Genomic DNA, 22735 nt, shown 5'->3' on the forward strand with positions numbered 1-22735 from the left:
ATGTAACACTGTTCTGTGATTACAATGAGAACTCGGCAGATCGGCCGTGATATCACAGCGGCTCCGCCGAGTTCTCAGTGTGTAATGACAGTTCAGCGTCCTCTGGTTACCTAGTGACCAGGGGATGCTGAACTGCCATGAGAGCTTAGCGGAGCTGTCGCTGATATCAAAGCCGGCTCTGCTAAGCTTTCATCGTAATTATTATTATACAGGATTTATATAGCGCCAACAGTTTGCGCAGCGCTTTACAATATAGGGCAGACATTTCAATCACAATACAATTCAAGACAAGATGGTAAGGAGGGCCCTGCCCCTAATGACAGAACAGCGTCCCTGGTTCCGCCCAGCTGTCAGAAGCAGGCTGTCGGCTTTCAGCGCGGCTCAGACGAGCCGAGGCATATGCGTTCTGCTCAACTGAGCCGCTCGGCCATGTTCGGGAGCTGTAAGGGCTATAGTGAATAGCCCATACAGCAGCCCTTCGGTTCTACTGAACTAAAGGGGTCCTGGGTCCGAAGCTAGCCGAAGGATCGGCCGAAGCTACGGCTAGATCCTTCAGCTGCTTCGTGAATAGACCCCAAAGTATCAGAGGTATTTCTATTTAAAACTTTAACTGTTCCACAAAAGAATAAAAACTTACTTGTGACAAAAAATATAACTGTTACAGCTTAATTGTTTGCAAATTTCATTATATAAAGATTTATTGTATAGCAAACTTGTAATACATACTCCAAAGAAATCAATTTCCTTGTATGTTGTTTTTTTCCCCTATGTAGAACTACAGCATTGCTGTTGCTGTACATACACATGTTATCATCAACTTCAACAATGAAATATAACAGACATTCTTCAGACTGTGGCATAAAGTTCAATAGATTCTTATTCAACAGCACTTGGCATTTAAATACTTCCTTATCAGAAAGTTCATACAATGATGAGAGAACAGGGAAGGGTTTAATGTAGACATTAGCTAAGCTACAATAACAAAATGTAGGATTTGAACAATGTTATGCCATGTGCTTAGATATGCCTAATCTCCTAGGATCTAAGGACTCCAAGGATTAATATTTAGAACCTGGCAATTTAAAGCAAATCTTTGGTGAAACAAAAAAGCTCCCCTTGCAGTGGGGCCACCCCTTCACTGCAAGGTCTAACTGCTTGTTTATGTCTAGGGAACCTGTTTAAAGCAGTTTTACTTACCTGATCCCCACTCCCTCAATGGTTGGCGCTCACCTCTCTCCCCTCTGCCCCAGCTTGTGGTTTCTGCCTTAGTGTCTTCACGTATAATGCAAGGCTAATGCAAGGCTTTGGACCCTGTATTAGACATGATGACATCAGCGGGCCTTTGACCATGTAGGGGTGAAGATGTTCTGGTCCCAGTCTTGGAGCCAGCAGGAGCAGGAATCAAGTAAGTAAAGTGCTTGACACAGGTCCTCTTGACAAAAACAAGCAGTTAACTCTTGTAGTGCGGAGGAAGCCCCACCGCAAGGGGAGGTATTTTGTTTCCCCAAAGATAGGCTTTAACATTAAAGGAAACCAAGTGAATCAGGGAGGCTGCTTTTGCAAAAAATGCTTATAAAAATACCTGCATGCGTGTTCCAGGTCATTTTATTCAGAAAGTCAGGAAATCAAGCATTTAGCATTTTCAGAAGGATGCCAGTTATGGCAGCCTCCACATTTCTCCTGGCTCTTATAAGGCTGTAGAAATTGGTTCCTATTTCTTAGTTAATCAAGAAAAACATAATTGATGGTGATATAGCCTATAATACATGGGATTTCTGAGTAACTGCAGTACTGCATCACTACTTCAGGAAATCAAGTGTAGCTTCCTTCTCTTTACTAGACGAAGATGTATTGCATACAGGAATATTCTGTTACACCATCAAGTTGTTGGAGCCTGTAAATGAAGAGAACATGCCTGCTTGTTAATGAGGCTGCAAAACAAGTCTAGCGTTTTTTCTGATCCTACATAAGAGCTTCACTGTACATGATCTTGCGTGCAAGGCAGTTGCCTGACATCCAAGGATGACCAAGTCATCCTTTAGCTTGTGCTCACCTCTTGATAGTTCGGAGAAGAGTAGAACGAGCCTCATTGTGAAAAGTGATAATAACACTGGTAGATGGAAGGTCGGCATCGTAATGCACAGAGGTGCACCTGGTAAGAAAAAGAGAAGGGGCTGATTATTTGCAGTCAGTGTATGCTTACAATGAAACCACTACATGAGAAATGTTATTTAATATGTATAATTAAAATCAGATATCTAAGTTCAGTATTCCTCTATGGCATTGCTTGCCAAACCGTAGGATGTATAAACTGCTGGTATCCATCTACAATGTGGGTGGTACATTTCTTCAAGAATTAAAGTGATCCTAGCATCTGATATATTCTTCATGTTAAGGGCATGCATGCTAAGCAATGTGTATGTGCAACTTAATACCTCCAACAAAGATCATAGTATTCTCCCTGACAATGAGATCATAGTATTCTCCCTGACATCTGATTTTCTCTCCAGAAGGAGCAATCTTTGCTTAGATATTGTCCAGGGTCAGCAGCTACTTCCTGGACTGAGATGCTAGCACAGAGAGGACACGACCACACAAATACTGGTGTTTGTGTAGTTATTGGCTGTGTTTTCAAATGTTTGACACAGATCAGCCCCCCTGCAACAGCCTCTCACCTTGTGACATGCTATAAAATAGTGTTTCAAGCTGATAACTGGGGGAGAAGAGACCAAGGAGATTCATCCTCCTGATGACATCCTCTCAGCCAAGGCAAGGTCTCCTAACTGAAGTTCAAGGGCCAATTTTTAGGGTTTAGCTTTTCTGAAAATAATACCGTTGCTGTATATTGTGACATGCCAGAAATGTATTATTTTGGACTTGTAAACTTACTTAAAGGCATACTATAATTGTTTTGGGCAATGGGTGTCGTTCGTGTCAGAAATCTAGGGCACGTGCTCTGCATCTGCAAATAAGTACCCTAAATGCCGCACAGCTACTGGCAACATTTTTTTCGACTATACTGTATGTCACTTATGCAGCTTCTAGCTTCTGTCCTTGCCTGCTGGCCCATCCACCACTTGTCAGACCTGTAGCACATTGCTGAGAATGCATTTCAGAGCACTTCCCCCAGCTCTGTGCTACAGGTCTAACAGGCAGTGGATGGGCTAGCACCCTTGATCAGGGCAAAACACACACTATGAAGTGAGCATTTAATGGCTGTGGTTTGTATAGTCTTTATTCTGGACAGAGATCACAATGGCAGAATATGTTAATGCTCCTTACAATTTCCAAGTATTAAAGTAAATATAGCGATTTACACAACAGAACAAAGGTGTCCACTACAATGGCCATTTGTAGAGAGTGGTTTCTTGATTCGATGCCCATTTTCTCAGAGGGCAGTAAGACAGCCATATGTGTGGGAGCAGCAAAGGAATTATGCCTGAGACCGAGGAGAATAGGAGTAGGAACAGCTGAAAAATATTACTGTCATAGTGATGATTGCTTTTATTTGTATCCCTAAAAGATTCTATAATGCTCCAACCTGACAGCATTCCGTGGAAGTTTAATATTACTAGAGCAAATCACTGGATGTGCAATACAGCCATTTTTTTTTTATTTCATGAAACATTTTTTACAATTAATCACTTTTATTGGTTTGAATAGGTCAGATGATCAATCATGCAGGTTGCGGGATAATATTTTTTTTACACTGCTGTAAGACATTTATTAATGAATATCTATAGCAGTTCTATGAACAGGCAAAGTTTTTGAATGGAGATGCTAAATAACAAAAAAACAAAACATTGCTTTATTAGTAACTGAGATCATTAGTTGAGCCATGCACAGACTCCTTCTGCTTGATAGAAACATTAAACAAGGTCCCGTTTCAGTTCAGCTTTCTATGTGTCAGGCAAACTGGAATACATTTCACAGGGTGAACCCTTGAGTAACCTCTAGAATTATTTGCTGTTCCATAAGGTCAAGATTTATTATAATTTGCTAGATTATTTTGGTGTCCACTTATCTAGCTTACTTCAAATCTTGCTTGGGAATTGTAGATTCAACAAGCCAATGCAAACTTCAGTTTGCATGATCATAAACTCTTCTTTTGGCATTCTGAGGCCTCCTAATTTAACTAGATCATGTGTTATAGGTTTATTCTAGGGCTGTCTCCCAGATATGTGTGCCTGCAATAATCTAAGCTTTAATGGGGCAGCTGTAAAAAAAATTGAAGCCTACAGAATAGTGAATCTAAGGGTGGCCATATATGGTCAGATATCTCCCCAAGAATGACAAGAAAGGACATATCCACCCATCGTAGCATGATTTATTAAGCATCAAGACCACCTTTAATACTTGCCTAGTTTTGGCAGGGTAGCACACATGGCCATCTAATCCTTAATTCTTCTCCATATGAGTAAAGGATAAGGACCTGCTTATAGTAAGATTTTTCAAAAAGTTGGAAAATCTCCTTCTGCAATAGTAAATACCTGAACCTTTTTACCACACTCATTGTCTACCTCTACCACCTCAGAAACAGCAAAATTGCAACCAATACTTGAAATCAGGAAAGTCGGTCTATAACCATCCTAATTCAAGACATTTTCAAAAGCAACAAACCTCAAACTCTAACTTACTGGTCAAGGATATCTGATAATTTTTCCATCCTTTTAGTAATGGGCATAGAAGCCATCTTAACACAACAGACATTTCAGTACTGATTGCACTACCTGTAGTTATTGTGATTGGATGCACAAAATCAGTGGTAATTAAATCAAAAACTAAACAGATTTGTGGTCTAAAAAGAAAGGAGATCATGTTTTTGATTCGCTCAATGTAAAAACAGAATTATCAGGGTTATTCACTAAAGGGTGAAGAGTTTGGAGAAGCAGGAGAAGTAAACAATCTAGGCCAAAATAGCCGATTTGGAAAAATTCTCTAATTCAGCTCACTTTCCAGTTCAGCTATTTTGTCCTAGATTGTTCACTTCTCCTGTCTTCTCCAAACTCTTCACCCTTTTCTGAATAACCCTGTATGTGCTTTCTTTCTGATCCCTCAATGGTCAAGTTTAGGAAGGAATTAGATGTTCATACTAAGTTGTGGTGAAGTTTCTGTGTGATTAATTCTTAGTATTGCAGCCAAAGACTGTAAAACTTGCAGCTGTTTGACACACAGGCCGGCCAACAGATTTTAGCTTACAGTACAGTGACCTAATACAATGTCCTCTAATACTTGTATATGTTAACAAAAGAACTGCTTCACCTGTAGTGTCTTGTGTCCCGAATGGGCCGGTCACTGCTCAGCTTGTCACTTTCCAGCTGGTTAAAAGCATGTTGACGGTAGGGATCCTCTCCGGCCTTCAGAAACTTTGAGGATAGATAGGTCTTCTCATCAAAGCCATTCAGTTTCCCCTTCTCTGTCTGGAGGGCTGACGTCACCTGGAACAAAACCCATCTCATGAAACGTGCTCTGACTGCATTTCATCCTGTAAATCCTATACAGTTCACACAGCCTGGATATTTTTGGCAGAAGCAAAAGGTGAAGCAACTAGCAATACAAAGCTTTTCTAAGACCGGCTGTGCTCCAAAAGCTGTGACTAAAAAGGGAAAGTATAGAACTAGCAAATATAATGGAAATATTAGGTAGTTCATTGCTAATAGTTTTATTAGACAGTAAGGTAGTCAAGTGTTCAGCATTCTTACTTTTCAGTATTTAGATCCCAAGTTTGATTTTCAGTAAATGTACTATATGAAGGAAGATGGTATAGATTATCTGTGCTAGTATGAGTGTCTGTATGGTGCTACTGGTTCCTTTCACAATCAAAATTTTACTGCTAGGTTAACGGTTTCCTTCGGAACCTGGACCAAGCGTGTGTGTTTGTGTGTGTGTGTTTGAAGGTCTGTAGTAATGGCACTGAAGTGTAACGTCCACCAGGAGAAGGAATTAAAGGGAGCAGTCTATGTTTTGTATGCACTGTAGAATATATAAGCAGTATGCAAGTTACTACTATCATTATTTAACTATAACCATTTGCCAGTCAGACTAGTTAAAAAAATGTTTTTGCTTAAATATTAAGTACATTATCGGCCCACATGCCCACTCTCACTCCCCTGATCATTCCAGGATGTACTGACACAGACATTCACAAGTACATACTGTATAATTCAGCCTACGCCAGGTGCTTCTGGTCTTTTGCGGGGGCTGCTACATGTTTTGCTATTTATCCCTGGCTTTAATAGAGACTGCATATTCCTGTAGGTCCACTGCTGTAGTTAATGGCAAAGAGCCGGCCACATGCAGTATGGTTCCTGGCAGACATGTGCAGTTCCTGACTCCAGTATAGACCACAGCATCAGTACCTGGAAATGCACTGATCTGAAGTCTGTGTTTTTACATACTGAAGTAATCAGGAGGACCAGGGGTTGTGGGTGGATAGTGTATAACAAAATTCCTCTTATCCTTTAATTTTGTCTACAGTAGGAATATATTGGATATAGTTCTAGATCACTCTGTAACTTTTCAGACTATGCTCTACTTTATTAGCACCAAGTCTAGTGTTTCAGCTGTACCCAGAAATGACATCAATACAAGCAGTTCCAAGCTATTGTATAATGAAGATTATCACACCCCAAGAACAATTAGTTGCGGCACAGATTTCACACAACAGTATTAGGCTAGTCATAGAAGAAATGATTTCCTATCTAAAGCTGGCCATGCACCTTGCAATCATCGGACAAATATTTTCGTCCGATGATCGAACCGTTGTACGATTTTCATACGGCGGCCCCATCATGCACCGACCATTGCACAGTTCAGTTAGCGGTCGTTAGTAAAATCACTTTGCCGTATTTCGTTAATTGATGGCACGGATTTTCGTTTGCGCATGAGCGTTAATCGTGCGATTTTTTGGACGTACGAAAACGCCACCAACCTTGCAAATTTTGTACGATTCGACAGAAGTTTTCTAACTTCCTGGAAAGTCAAAAGTTGTACGATTGTACAGTATTTGCGGTTGTACACTTAACCTTGCGAATATTAGACGAAAAGGCAAACGCAAATGAAAATCGGCCAATATTCATTAGGTGTATGGGCACCTTAAAGAAGACTCTACAGATTGCCACAATAACCACACAATCCAATTTACACAAATTATCTCAAACTGGTAAATGGTGAAATTACTGATTTTCCAGAATGCTCAGCATGTTCGGCCGACCCGAAGTGCAGAAGGAGTTCGACTCAGCCGATCCAACATCTGGATCGGCTAAGCCGAACCTCCGGCAGGCTACTCGCTGCTGTTCGGTCTATTCTTATAGATGCTGAACAGCAGTGAGTGAATAGCCGAATGCCGCTGAGCAGCATTCGGCTCGGTTGTTCTGCTCGGTCCCTCTGTGGGACCGAACAGAAAAATAGTTTAAAAAGTAGAAAACATTTATAGAAAACAATTGTGCGGAGCTAGCAGTGACAGCTAGCTCCGCCCAACTGTTTTCTATTGTCCGGCGGTTCTGCTGCCGTCCAAAAAAAGGAAAAGAAACCTCTCTCGGGTGCTCCGGGAGTCTCCCGCTCCTGGCCGCCAAGGAGAGAAACACTGCTTTTTCGTTTTTTTTTCTTTATTCTTTATTCTGAGCCGTGTCAGAATAGAAAAAAAAATTTAAACAAATGTTGGCCATAGGAATGCATTGCTAGATTCCTATTGGCTATTTCAATTTGCAATAGCCAATAGCAAACTAGCTATTGTTCCCGCCCTCTGCTGCTGTCAATCAGTAGTTGTGGGCCTGATGGAGAACTGCAGCAGAAGGCGGGTGCAATGCTAGTTTGCTATTGGCTATTGCAAATGGAAATAGCCAATAGGAATCTAGCAATGCATTTCTATGAGCAAAACATTTTTTTCCCTATTCTGGCACGGCACCATGTCAGAATAATAATAAAAAAAGAAAAAGCAGTGTTTCTCTCCCGGGCGGCCGGGAGAAAATAGAACCAAAGAGGTCCTGGGGCCGAAGCTAGCCGAAGGAACGGCCGAAGCTCCGGCTAGATCCTTCGGCTGCTTCGTGAATAGACCCCTATGTATTACAGAAAAATAACCCCAGCAGCTCTCCCTTTCGCTTATCTTTGCTGTCCTCCTTCTCCTGCTGGAAACATTCAGCATTTAACATTCAGCAATGCTTCCCCTTTACACTTTTTTTAATATAGAGTTTTTATTTCAACCATAAGAAAGCTCATAACTAATCCCTGGCACTACTGCACACTTTATTGCTGTGGTCTCAGAGTTACCCTGCTCCTCCATGACTGGCAGTAAAATAAACCCTTTTCTATTGCAATATTGCTCTAAGCTCATCTAGATGCCCCATAAACTTTTTTTTTTTTTTTTTGCCAAACCATGCTTATTTACAACATAGTTTCCTGTAGTATACTAAATAAGCTATTGTTGCTTAAAGGGGGAGACTTTTTGGCTTTCCTGTACTGGTTGCTTAAAGTTGAACTGAAGCCAAAACGTTTTGGGGGGTTTTGGATAGAGTAAGGGAGGGTTATATCCCCTGTCAACAATTTTTTGCCATCTGTGTCCTTTTGGAGAGATTCCCCTTCACTTCCTGTCCAATAGCCACAACACGCAGTGAGCAGAAATTCCTCCAAAGAGAGGAAAATCCATGGTGGTCAGCAGAACTAATGTCCCCTTTGGAAGATTTACCATTTATTCCTGTTTTGATGACAGCCTAAAATTTGGGGTTTTCATTCACTTTCACTTTCAGTGATAATGGTCACCATGGCAAACAGCGAGGATGAATCTCCCTAACGGAGACACAGACAGCAATAAAAACCTGCCAGATGATCTAATCTCTCTCCATCCTACTCAAAAGTTTTGGCTTTGGTTGCACATTACTACATTGCACCCGCCCTCTGCTGATGGACCTGATGGAGAACTGCAGCAGAGGGCGGGTGCAATGCTAGTTAACTATTGGCTATTGCAAATTGAAATAGCCAATAGGAATCTAGCAATGCATTCCTATGGGCAAACATTTTTTTTTCTATTCTGACACGGCTCAGTGAAAAAAAAAGAAAAAAGCAGTGTTTCTCTCTTGGGAGACTCCCAGAGTGCCCGGGAGAGTTTTTTTTTCTTCTTTTTTTTGACGGCAGCAGAACCGCCGGCCAATAGAAAACTATTGGGCGGAGCTAGCTGTCATTGCTTGCTCCGCACAATAGTTTTCTATTTATTTTCTTTGACTTTTTAAACTATTTTTCTGAATCATGCCCACAGACATGATTCAATATTTTTCCCAGCACCATATTTACTATATTGTATACTGTACTGAATACTGCAAGGAGGGCACAAAAGTGTGCATGCTCATGTAAACTTTTTGATTGCAATAACCAATTTGTTAATCATAGCCATGCTTACAGTGAATGGGCTGTGCGCCAAGTACATTGGCTCTCAACTGGTCAACACTGATTTCCTGACAAAGCTGTGTTGCTTAACCCAGTTAAAATCTGTCAAACAATACAGACCATTTGATACACAGCCATGGCAATGTATGTCTGTGTACATGTTAACATGCATTATCAATCATGCTACCAGATCGTGCAGTATATGTAAGTTGCGGACGGTGTGTTGGTATTAATTTAGAATAACAACCCATTGCACATATTCAGTGTAAACAAACTCACTGCCCTTTAGCACACCACAAGCCACAGATGGGAATAAAATAAGAGGCCGTATGTTATTTCTTGCATTAAGACCTGTTAAGGACCATTCAATGTAAATCAGCTGTCTTAATGCAATATGCGTCAGTGCACACAAAAAAAAATAAGAACATACAGTGAAGTGGATATAGGTGTGAATAGAAGTCTATAGTCCAGACAAATCATGTGACATATCTTCTTATCTGCTACAATTGTTCCCTTCTCCCTGACCACTTTGTATTCACATTTCTGTGATATATATGATATATCTGATATATTCTGTGTAATATCTGTCCATGTGTTTTTGCCTTTTATCTGACACAATTCAGCGCTGTGTTCCTGTACAAATTTGTCATGCTGCGGTGGGTTTTCTGCAGCCTAAAATAATATACAGTTACCTTTAACAAAATATATCTCTATGGTTTTAATCATCAGATTTATACTGAAAGATCAGAGTGCCAAGGACAGGCGAACTGTGGATGCGGATGAATGATGGGGAAGAGTAAATGGGGAGCAGCAGTCAAACGAGTTTGATGTCCACCATTTCTTCATATTGTGAGTCTCCATCCTTTTACCTTGTTATATATCCTGTTATCCTCTACATAACATTCTCCTACGGCCCATTCATGCCATAGTGTTTTGTGGGGTCCGTGCACTTAGCACATACTATTGCACAGCGCATGGTAACACACGCTAGGTGCTCTGGTGCATTGAGTTGCTATTCATTCAGAATAGCACCCCAACGCACATTCCAATGGGCAAGAGTTTCAGGGCTGTGCAACATATGGTACTGCAATAATGTGCGGTGTGTTGCCACCCGGTGAAAAAAAAGTAACCCAACCCAACATTATTGTGGTATCGCTTGTTGCTTGGCACTGCAATGCATGCCCGTTAGGGTGCCATTCAAAGTGAAGGGCAACTCATCACACCTAGCGAGCGCTACAGTGCGATGTGCAATAGTGTGCGCTAAACGCATGTGCCCTGCACATTTAGGCAACACTATAGTGTGAATCAACCTGTACGGATTAGTAGAGCTGCTATTGCTGACCTCCTCAAGACACTAATTTTCAGGCTGTCTCTGGTTTCCATACTTTCCCAGTCATTGACCTGGAACAAGCATCCAGATTTGAAAGTCAGAGTAAACTCACGACTTCTGATCTGCAGACTTGTTCTGAGTCATTGGGGTTGATTTACTAACCTTATAAACACACCACGAACATGTATACACCTCTGTAGTGTGTTCCCTCCCAGCATGATCTATGGGTGGAATCTAAACACCTTTGTAGTGTGTACACACCCAGCAGGTGTGTTGTGCAAAGCCCCACATGAATTGCAAGGTGATGTTGTGTAAATTAGCTCTATGTTGTGTTGCTTGCGTTGATGAATGCAGGAATATAAATACATGAGCTAACCATTTTTGTCTAAACTGTGAAGCAGCATTATATATGCATCATGTGCATGATTTTTCCATATATGGCATTAGTGGAAATATGCTTTTAGAGACTTTTTGGTTGATAAATACGTTTTGCTGTGTGAAAATCACACGCACCTGGTGTGTGCGTGTGTTTAGGTTAGTAAATCACCCCCATTGTCTCAGAAAGTATATAGTCATAGGGCCAGCATGACAGCCAGCAACTAACCTTTTGAGAAGAAATCAGCAATGGCAGCCTACATCAGTGTTAATTTAGTTCACTAGAATGTTGTGTCATAGTTTTCGTCATCTGGATGTTTTCACTGATGAAAACAAGGTAAAAATGAAGTTAATAGGACTAAAACTATGACAAAAATACATTGTGATTGTCTCTACTGGAGATTTAGTTGACAAAACTAAACAAAAACTAAAATAATTCAGATGACTAAAATACACATTTTAGTTTTAGTCGTATTTTAGTCATCTGAATTATTTTATTTTAGTTTTGCTGACTAAATCTCCAGTAGAGAAAATTGCAATTTTTTTTACAGTTTTTCTATTCTGCTCGGTACCACAGAGGTACCGAGCAGAATAGCCGAGCTGAATGCTGCTCGGCGGCATTCGGCTATTCACTCACTGCTGTTCGGCTTCTATGAGAATAGGGCGAACAGCAGCGAGTAGCCTGCCGGGCCATGCTGAGCATGTTCGGCCGACCCGAACCCAGCCGCAGCAAGGCGATGAACAGCTGATTTCAGTCGGTATACAGCTGAAATCCGCCGTACAAGCCTGAAGTGAATAGCTGAACAGCGTTCGGCTGACTTCACTTCGGGTCGGTTATTCACACGGCTGCCCTCGGGAATATCATTTCCATTTTTTTTTTGTAAAATATAAAAGATGAGGTTGTTTTTAGGTAAATAGACACCTAATATGTGAAGTCTCAAAATTGTGCACCCAAAATATGCAATGCTTTAACAGTCTTTACAGCTCATCACTTTAGAGTTAACTGTGATACCTAATACATGTGGTGCAATTGTCATTCTCTTATGCATGTGCATTGATGCGTTTGTATGTGCGTGTACCTGGATGCAGGAGGCTTTTAGAAAAATTTGGGGGGTTTTCTTATATATATTTTTATTAAACGTTTCTTTCTTTTTTAACTGGCAAGCCCCCTGTATAATAGCATAGTGCAAGTGGCACGTTTACTTTAGGATTATATTAGACCTCTACACTCTGTTAAAGCTGTTTAACCCCTTCGTGACTGACGACGTACAGTGTACGTCGCCAGCATCGGGGCTGTTTAAACAGACTCCCGGCGACTTTTGCAATGGATTATGGTGTGGGGTTGTTTCTCAGGGGTTGGGCTGGGCCCCTTAGCTCCAGTGAAGGGAACTCTTAAGGCATCAGCATACAAAGACATTTTGGACAATTTCATGTTCCCAACTTTATGGGAACAGTTTAGAGGATCTGGATGACATTTGCATTCAATTGCTACCATCAATTGTTCATGTAAGTAAACGCATGTCACTCGAGTGTTTAGCAAACACAAACTTGTGTGAAAAAGCCACTATCGTGCTAATTTGTGCCCTAATAAACTTGACCTACTCTTGTCTTAATGTAACTTAATTAATTCGTAATTCACTTGTAGTGTTGAAAGGGGAATAAAGCTCTCCTGAAGTAAAACGCGTACATTCACTTTGAGCTTTACCATTCATCTACATTACATAACAGTCCCGCTAATGTGATATTTTAATCAGCAGACTTTGTTGATTATATTTTGGGGTAAATATATGGATGTGCAAAAATTATGTAAACATTAAAAAAAATACAGGAATATGCATTTTTCCAATGTTTTTACTATTTATTCCCAATAAAATCCAAGGAAATAAAAACATATGTATCCACATTTGCTACCAAATTAAAGCGCTGTTTATTTAAAAAACAACCCTGTGTCAGGGCAGACTACAAAACCTAAAAGATACAACGCACGCAACTGAGACATCGTCAAAATGAAAAAAAAAAACAAAAAAATGCTCTGGCTCCAGATGATTTAAGGAGGAAAAGCCCAGGGACTCTAACAATTAAATAAAAAGGCACAACTCTTTTTTTGAACTATTATACTTTTGCTGTATACTGTGCCATCAGTAAATCATTCATGCCAGCTTCACAATTTTGTATTCCACAATTTACAGTACAGCACCATGCGCATGTTAATGCCTTGCAGTGCCATTCATTTTGAAAGGCATCCTGATGCACTAAAGCAGTGCACAAGCACTCCCAGACAGCACAGTCCAAAAAAAGGTCAGGTGTGGTTTCCTATGCGTTGTGGTGCCATGCAAAATGAATGGGCTGCCTTAACACAACACATGATTACACAATGTATTCCTTGTGAACATGCGTATGCTACCACACCACACAGTTTGAAGCCAGTCGTAAAGTTACTGATGGGGGTCTAGTTGTATATGGATGACCTGCTAACCACAGGCATCAGTTGGCATTATAACGTGTCTGTGTGTACTTGCACTATTAAACTCAATAAAAATGTATTTGCAAAAAAAAAAAAGTTACTGATGGGGCTATTAGAAACACACTCAAAGCAAAAAAAAATGTCTGCTATATAAAATGGTGTCTGTATTTTTTCTCTTTAAATTAGGTTTCAAAATAACAAGTGACACTCAAAAACACCCAAACAAAAACACAACCACCGATCTATGTAACTGTATCCTATTTCCTCAGTTCTTTGGAAGTCTTCTCTGCATACTGCTTTAAGTAATTTTCCATAAATACAAACATTAAAAAGATGAGAAGATATGTCTAAATGGTCTAATTAAAACACATCTCTCATTTCTTTTCTGGCCAAATAGTTTCTTGGTGAAATCACTGGCTGGGTTGAGCCCTTCTCCTTCTCAGCAGATGTTCCTGTGTGCAGCAGCCGGACTCACAGCTGTACTAAACTGCTCTACTCTGACATTAACTATGGAATGACTGTGCCAATAGATAACATTTACTATTGATTGGACCATTACCTCCAGTAGACTGTTGTCAGTCTCCTTACCTGACTTATAATGAGATCATTAAATGAATAAGCATAAACAGCTTGTGTTGTAATGAGCAGAGTTATGGAATAAACTATGATTTAAAGATGACAATAGAGATTAAGCTGGATGTTATGTGTATTTCTTGCCCAAGGCACATTGCTTTGCAAATAGCAAATATACTTTAACTGTTGTCAAAGCTGTCCCAAAACTATCTTGTGTCTTAGTGATTGACAAGCATTACAAAAAAGAAGTCTGTTATTTAGCAGTACTTTCTTAAAGCCCAATTGAACTTTCAGTTTATATCAGCTAAATACATTTCAGGGGTATCAAAACAAAAAGGTGTGCAGAGTCTTACAATTCATTTTCTTTAGAAAGCAGCCACAACCTGGGAAGAAAAGCCTTTCACGTGGTCAGAAATCTTCCTACTGGGGACCAGAAGAGCCCTCAAAGAAGTCCCCAAACCTTGTCCCAACCATTCAGAAAGATATCTGTTCTGAGCCAAGTTTCCATTTAATCTGCTGTTTATTCATTGTTAATACCTTTTTCTCGCATAAAGCCCAATTGACCTTTCAGTTTGAATTAGCTTAATACCTTTGAGGTAAATTAAAACAAAAGGTGTAGTTCCTTTTCTTTAGAAAGTAGCAACAGCCTCAATAGAAAAGCCTGCCAGCATTCTGTTGAGAAGAACCCTTGACACATATGTGCGAGGAGTGACATGCCCTATTCTGAGGCAGACCTATAGCTCTGCAGTCAGCAAAGCTTAACCCTGCTGATTGGGGAGCTCTAGCTCTCACTCAGCAATGGGTGTGTCAGGCCTCTGCAGAGAGACAACTGATTCCCCACAGAGAGCCTTCTCTATAGCATTCTGGCAGGGGTTAGCTTTTCTACTCTGGCTGTTGCTGCTTTCTAAAGAAACAAACTGCAAGACTTTGAACCGCGTTTGGCTTTTCCTACTGGTGTTTTGTTTTTGCTCAGGTGTGAACAGGAGCCATTGAAATTCATGGGATTTCTTGTGTTGGGCATTTAAAAGCGCTTTTCCAACTGCTCAAAAACACCTAGGCGTGAACCAGGCCTTAATTTTTAATGGTTGGGACATGTTTTAGGGACTTCTTTGAGGGCTCTCCGTCCCTAGCAGGAAGATCTCTGTCCATCTGTGACAGACAGACATAAGCTGAGAAGATTTGCTTTTAGGATTTGATGGATAACTCACTCAGGCTTGTGACAATGGTAGCTTGAATGAAAAGCAGAGCTCGACCTGTCACACTAGGACATGGGAAGATGTCCTTTCAGGGATTCTAGATTCCAGGCAAATTATTTCTGGGCATTTTTATGAACCTTGCAAGTACTCCGGGGTCTATTCATCAATATTTTTCTCCCAAGATACACTCATTTTCCCCAAAGACTTAAATTGGGTGAATCTTCAGTGATACCTGTGAATCGTGTTAAAGTATTGATAAATAGACCCTTAACTAACTGAATGTGTTGATAACTAAATTGTTTAGTTGACATGAAAATAATATTTCACAAAAGGTTTTTTCAGTTCCATTTGGTCTCTTACTATAACCTGAAAGAATATATTGTCTCTGTCTCAGGAAACAACTGTTGCTTAGCTGCAATAAAAATACATAGTTTTACGTGTGAAAAGATTTTATTTTATTTACTGTCTTCTATGTCATATTTATTTTTTATGGAGTATCTATGGTTACCTAACCAGTAGCTCCATTGATTCTCCAACTGGCCATATCTATTACCTTTAAAAGCTAGAGCTTGTTCATAGCTGCATAGAGTATTCAGATTTATGACAACATCAAATAAATTGTGACTTTCACCTATAAAATGTGGTAACTGAGACTTAAAGATACCTCATAATATTGTAGAATGAAACAATAGGTTTTCCACACTAGAAGGTTCATGCTGGGAATGATGGAAAATAATGAATTCACTAATTGCAAAAATGATGGATTATTTAATTTGGTATGGGGTAAGTCTAGCAGTGGTGTCACAAAGGGGTGCGGCCCGCACTGGGTGAAACTATTAGAGGGGGTGACAACAAAATGACCGACAGTCATTTTGGTGTCACCCCCTCTGAAAAATTGGGCACTTGGTCATAAAGCCTGACAGCTGCACGAGAGAGGAGGGAACTTGGGGGCATACTTATCTCGCCGGAATACACCCTCCTTTCTTTGCTCGCATCCGTAACCAAGATGGCCGATGGCAGTGAAGTGCATGTGACATAATTGCACGTGTGCATAATGACGTCACATGCAACGCAATGATGTGCGCACTGAGTGACATCTGGCAACCGCACAAGGTGACACCCAGCCTGGTGAAGCCGATGGGTTTCGATCAGTGTTTCATGTCTTTTTTCCAGTGATGGCACCCTTTTAAAGTATGCCAATCCTGTGGCGCCCCAGTGCAAAATGTAATGGATTTTTAAGGGGGCACCCATTCTAAAGACACAAAAAAGTGGTGTTTCCCACTTCACATCAAAATCCTCCCTTCAGAGCCCCCGTTTTCACATCAGAGCCCCCTTTTACATCAGAAGCCCACCTTTACATCAGGAAGCTCCTCCTTTCACATCAGAGTCCCCACCTCCCCTTCACCATATTCTCCCCTTCACATCAGAGTCCCCTTCACATCATAGTCCTATCATCAAATGAGAGCCCACAATCCCCCATTCACATCAGAGTCCTACATCACATCAGAACCATAAATCCCTCATTCACATCAGAGTCCTATCATCACATCAGAGCCCATAATACCCCATTCACATCAGAGCCCTCAATCCCCCATTCATATCAGAGTTCTACCATCACATCAAAGCCCTCAATCCCCCATTCACATCAGAGTTGTACCATCATATCAGCAGCTGCAGCTGTGGCAGCATGGCAGAGAGTGGGAGATGGAGCAGACATTTTCTGAATGAAACCCACCCTCCCCGGATTATCTTCATTAGTTTCCATGGTGCTGGTGGCCAGCCTACCTGCACCATGGAACGGCACGATGCTGTGCAAAAATGTAGAGGCACTACTGAAGAAGCCAGAAGGCACCCCAGGGTTCCACAGAACCCTGGTTGAGTCTGGTGTAGGGAAAGATGGTATTGTTATTGCTATGATAAACACACAAGAGAAAACAAATGCAGGGACATTTTGTCCCATAATGTTTTTCTTTCTGGGTACCCCCAGTATTTTGTCTGTTCCAGTATAGTGACATCATAGTATAATTTTCTAGGTTTGTTGTTCTCTGATCTGGGGTCCACTTACATGTATTTATGTTGAAGTATAAAACCTCAGTAGTTTACCAGTCCTTAGATGTGGAGGCTACAGAGAAACAGCGTTGTGACCCTAAGGCATGTAGTGTGTTAGGACTACAACATACCTTCCCCTGCTCGTACCTTTAAAGTGACACTAAACTCAGGAGTTAAATCTTAAAAATGCATTCAAGTACCCTACTTATTAAGAAAAATGTATCTTATTTGTGTATCACTCAGCTGTAGATCCTGAAATATTCTATGAATTGGTGCTGACACTGTCCTTCCTTCTGGAGGGTGGCTACTTTTGTTCCCCATGGTCCCAGTGCGTGCTCTAAAGTAGCCACCGCTCCAAGCTCACACCCGTGATGGACTACAATCTCATGTTTAGTTTACTAATTTGTATTGAGATTGTAGTCCATCACTGGTGTGAGCTTGGAGCGGGGGCTACTCTACAACACACACTGGGACCCAGGGGGACAAAAGTAGCCACCCACCAGCAGGAAGTACAGTGTCAGCATAAATTCAGAGATGATTTGAGGATTTACAGCTGAGTGATACACAAATAAGATATATTTCATGTTCATATTTAAGGTACTTGAATGCATTTTTTAAATGTAACTCCTGAGTTTAGTGTTATTTTAAGGGGGGGGGGGGGGAGTTAGTAGTTGATAGAGGTGACCGAAGCAGGGAAGCAGGGCTCATAAGATTACTTGAGATAACACTGCAGAGCGCACAGGGAAGCAATGATATTGGCAGATATAACAAGACACCTTCATTCATATATTTAACAGACCAAAAGGGAGCAAATAAGTTAATTTTTAGGTTTGCATAAACTTTCTGCATTAAGAATTGGTGGCATACTATAATTACTGAATTGGTGTGGTTGAACTTCTGGGTAAGAACATCCTGTCCATTTTCTTTAACATTGCCTCGAACACAAGTAAAAAATGCCATATTGTAATTTGGAGTTATAGCTAGATTCTAATGTAAATGATTTTTTTAGCCATTCGGAGCTTTAGAAAAAAAAAAACACAGGTACTCCGTTATTCTTCTGGCTTAAGAATTAAATTCTGTGGGTTACCTGGAATTCCTTTTTTCAGAGTTGACATTTTGCCAGGCATGCACTTAACATATATGTGTGTACTGTTGGATCCTGACTACTCTAGAAATGGCTTTCGGCTTGTTTTGGCTGAATCTGAAATTATATCTGGCAGCCTTCCTAGAGCCTCGGTGCTGAAGACCTGGAAAGAAGCAGTGGCACATGCCAGACAGGAAACAGAGGGCACAGACAGTAGAAGCCAGCCTGTGGCAATGTGGCTAAATTGGGCAGCCAGTTAATGAAAGGGGTCACACATGCAGTTATAACTTGTACAGAGACCCCAATTACTTCCTGTGGGCAAAGAGGTGCAGCAGCATAGCCTCCACCCACCCCTGTGGGCTAATGGTTGCAATCGGCTGTACGTTTTATGAAGTTACATTTCCACGTCACAAAGCCCTTTCTATTTTTGGCAGCAAATTGCAACTGTACCACCAAAAACAAATTGTATACATGTAAACCCTACATACATAAGTCTTGGCTTGGATAATCCCTGTGGGCTAATGGTTGCAATCGCCTGTACGTTTTATGAAGTTACATTTCCACATCACAAAGGACGTCACAAATTTTTGGCAGCAAATTGCAACTGTACCACCAAAAACAAATTGTATACATGTAAACCCTACATACATAAGTCTTGGCTTGGATAAGAATTTGTGTATGTTAGGAAAACAAGTGTCTCCTTGTTTTGTGATGTAAGATCAGGAATCCTACCTGAAATATATAAACTGTGGCTAGTACTACTTGGCACTGCCATTTATAGTACAGTACTCATTACCCATTTCAAAGTTCAGTGGAAATGGAAACTCTTTTTTTAACAAGCTGTTTACTGGTAGGTGCTGCTCAAAGATTCAGTAAGGGCATGCTTTATAGAAGGGAGTGTGAATGTCTAGGTGCATGCTGGGAGAAGACGTGACCTTTCTGTTATCAGATCATTTACTAACTGATGCGTATAGTTAATTTGATTATATACTAGCAAGGATCTAGGCAATGAGCAGTGACCCATACCAACCAGAATTTAATTTACTGTAGGCATACTAGTAAAAGATTAAATAGGTCCTATGGGTTCTACACTTTCTGTTAAAGGGCACCGATATCTATGTGAAGTTCAAACCATGGGACGAAACTTTTGAAACCTTAGAAAACATAATTTTTAAAATGCACAGATAGGGTTTACAAAAATTCCTTGACATGTAATTTTTCTGCGTGAAAGTGTTTGACCATAATTAATTATGACATTGTTTAGTTTAGGTGTGAAATCAATGTTGGTTTTTGAATTATCGCTATTGTCCATTATGCTTAGGGAATTAAGGGTTAGGGCTGGGTATCAGGAAAAGGTTTAGGTTGAGGGTTTTCCCACAAGGTTTTCATGCCCTCTATAGTGATTTCCTGACTCAATTACAACATTTTAGTTCTGCTGAGTAAATAGTGCTGCTTTCTTTCCTGAGAATGAATATGTGGCAGATGAGTCAAGGTATGGGTGTTTCCATCAGACCATTCAATACACTTGCCAGACTCTTTTTAAGCATTAGAGGTAAGGTAGGGATTAGGCTGTATTTAGATATCATGATGCACCTGGGCACACCTAAATGATGGATCTCATTTTTCCCAAGCTCTGCTGCTTGTGTCATGTGATCATTTTAGTAAAAACTAGCACTGGAATGCACTGTCAGAGGCAGCAAACAGCCAGCATTATATGCAGCAAAGAAGAAACAGTTATCTGCACTAAAAAACGTTCTTACGTGTAATCAAAGGATCAAAATAACAATGTCCAATTTGATAAGCAATAACGTTCCAGTGTGGCAAAGGTCTTGCAGCCTTCTAAAACATAGTGTACAATTGGAGCTATAACCGAGAGAATATAAACTGAAGAAAAGTAACACAAGCCTAGCTCATTACTACTAAAAACAATAATTGTTTAAAGGCCGAGTCTACATTTTGCAAAAAAGTAAATGTGGCAGCACTGATCTTATGATCAATGTGCATTTACTACTTTTTTCACTGAAGCTTGCAGAGCATTGCACCCACGATCAGTGAGTCACGTGTGCAGTTCACAGGCTCTATAAAGTTTGCCTCCAGTCCCTCTGCCATGGTAGCAAATGGGACTTGTAGTATTTCCATTCAGCGATCCCAGTAAATGGATGATGCAGCTGTGTGGACTTGGCCATGCAGAGCTGCATTGAATTCAAAATAAATGGCAAGCTACAGCAAGAAGCACCCTGCAATTCAGGTGAAGGAGAATTGGTTTGGGTTTCAGGGTAATGGTGCATGTTGACCATGCTTTATGGTACACTCTAAATATGGGTATAACATATAACATGGTCTAATACATGGAGTTAGCTTTTACAAACATTTATTGCACTGTCGTGTGCAGGTGGGAATGGGGAAACGTTCAATGGAGTTATCATAACTGTGGCCAGTGGTATGGCTTCCCTAACAACATTACTCACAGGAAGTGTGTGGTCTCCAGCTCCTTCTATTGACATGCAGAGTGGACCATGCTGCTGCTCAGGATGCAGGATCATCTCAGCTGCCCAGGACTGATACAGGGGGTGCTGAGGATGGTACTAATAGCTCCACTAAAGTCTTTGCCAGCCCAGCTGCTGATATGCCTGCCAGCTTCCTAGGCACATGTGAGTGATTTGTTTTTAAACAATAATGGTTTCTTGTGGTAATGTTCTAGGTTAGAGCTGGAGGATAGCTATAACATATTTGATCACAATATTCGAACGTGTAGAAATAAAAGATACACCGGTCTGCGTTATACATGTTTCTCCATGTGCACAATTGGCCCAAGTGGGTGATCTTCAAAACTTATGTTATAGGGTATGCCATCATGCATATATTAGGGGGTACATACACAGATATCATGGAACTATTAAGTTGAACACACTCATGATATAGAATCATTATTGGGTTATCTAGTCCCGTGGTAGCTGGCTTTTAGTGGGGTGTTTTTCTGTATGTTTGTTTATTCAATGTATAGTGATTTTTTGATGAATAAATTATGAGAGTGTTTATATTATATACATTTTTGAGATTCTGTTTGTACTTGCATATGCAATGTGTTTTTTGGCTGGAAAACACATATGCTGTAAAGTGGGAACTACATGCAATAGATTGAACTATTGTGCATCGTGTATCCAGACAAAGAAAATATGTTATATGAATTACAAGTGTAGAGATATAGAAATTTACATGTATTAATTCTCCTTGGCCAACTTCAGTTCCCTATATAGCAGTGATTTGTGAGACTTTGCTGGGGGACTCAGAGGAAACTGTAATTGCAGATGCACGTATGTTTTTTTAATGGGAGGCCATAGTTCTACTTTGAGAAGAGGACACAGCTGTGATAATCACAAGCGTCTAAATTTCCCCCCAATACATCCACAAGGATAATACGAAAGTGTTCATTGCAAACAATTCCCTACATTGGATACTACTGAGCAGTTTTTCTTCAGATTTACCATGTTTTAATATGCTAAGAGAACCTGTTTTTTTCAGTAGGGAATAATTTGTAAGGATTGCACCTGGCAATAAAAAAAGAACCCTAGGAGCAGCCATTTTCCTCTTCTTTTGGAGCATGTTAGGAATATAGGTATTTTCAGGGAAGCCTCTACTCTGTAAATACAGCTTTTACATGACACTGAACAGTACATTATTCATAGAAGTCACTCATGACTCGTGGAAACTAAAGCAAACCTGTAACTTTTACTTTCTGAAAAATCATGCGTAATTGGCCCCCTTCCTGTTATGTGCTATAGGGAGAAAGTCATCCTGAATGCCCATAGACACTTTACTGGTTTGCTTTAAATAAAATGTATAGGGTGCCATACAGGTTTAATGTCCGGATTTAATGTAAGTTTATTTAAAAAAAATTTGTTTATATCAACATGGTGTAAATACAATGCTGCAAGAGGTTCTTTTTTTAAAGGGATTCATATAGAGCTGACAATTTATACAAAGCTTTACAAACTGCACATTCACATCAGTCCCTATCCTCAAGGAGCTTACAATCTAAGGTCCCTATCTAACGTGCATACATACACGCATACTAGGGCCAATTTTAGACAGGAAACAATTAATCTACCAGCATGTCTTTGGAGTGTGGAAGAAAACTGGAGTTCTAGGGAAGACTGACACAAGCACTGGGAGAACATGCAAACTCCATGCAGATAGTGACCTTGCTTGGATTCAAACCATGCTGCAAGGCAGAAGTGCTAACCATTAAGGCACCACAACTCCTGGCTCAGTGGCAGACCTATGAA

General features: G+C 40.5%; 1 protein-coding gene across 2 annotated transcripts in view; it reads right to left on the reverse strand.

The window, feature by feature from the left end:
• GALNT16 (polypeptide N-acetylgalactosaminyltransferase 16) overlaps positions 1 to 22735 on the reverse strand; it is a 135417-nt gene that overhangs the window by 66970 nt on the left and 45712 nt on the right. Inside the window, exons 2-3 of one of the 2 annotated variants that reach the window (XM_018565102.1) lie at positions 5263 to 5416; positions 2054 to 2152 (exon numbers count right to left, since the gene is read on the reverse strand). In XM_018565102.1, coding sequence (XP_018420604.1) covers positions 2054 to 2152; positions 5263 to 5416 — 253 coding nt within the window. Of the gene's footprint in view, positions 1 to 2053; positions 2153 to 5262; positions 5439 to 22735 lie in introns of both variants that reach the window. The other variant, XM_018565101.1, reaches the window with a different exon arrangement.

The sequence above is a fragment of the Nanorana parkeri genome, unplaced genomic scaffold (assembly GCF_000935625.1).
Source record: "Nanorana parkeri isolate BGI_ZX_2015 unplaced genomic scaffold, ASM93562v1 scaffold812, whole genome shotgun sequence".
Lineage (NCBI taxonomy): Eukaryota > Metazoa > Chordata > Amphibia > Anura > Dicroglossidae > Nanorana > Nanorana parkeri.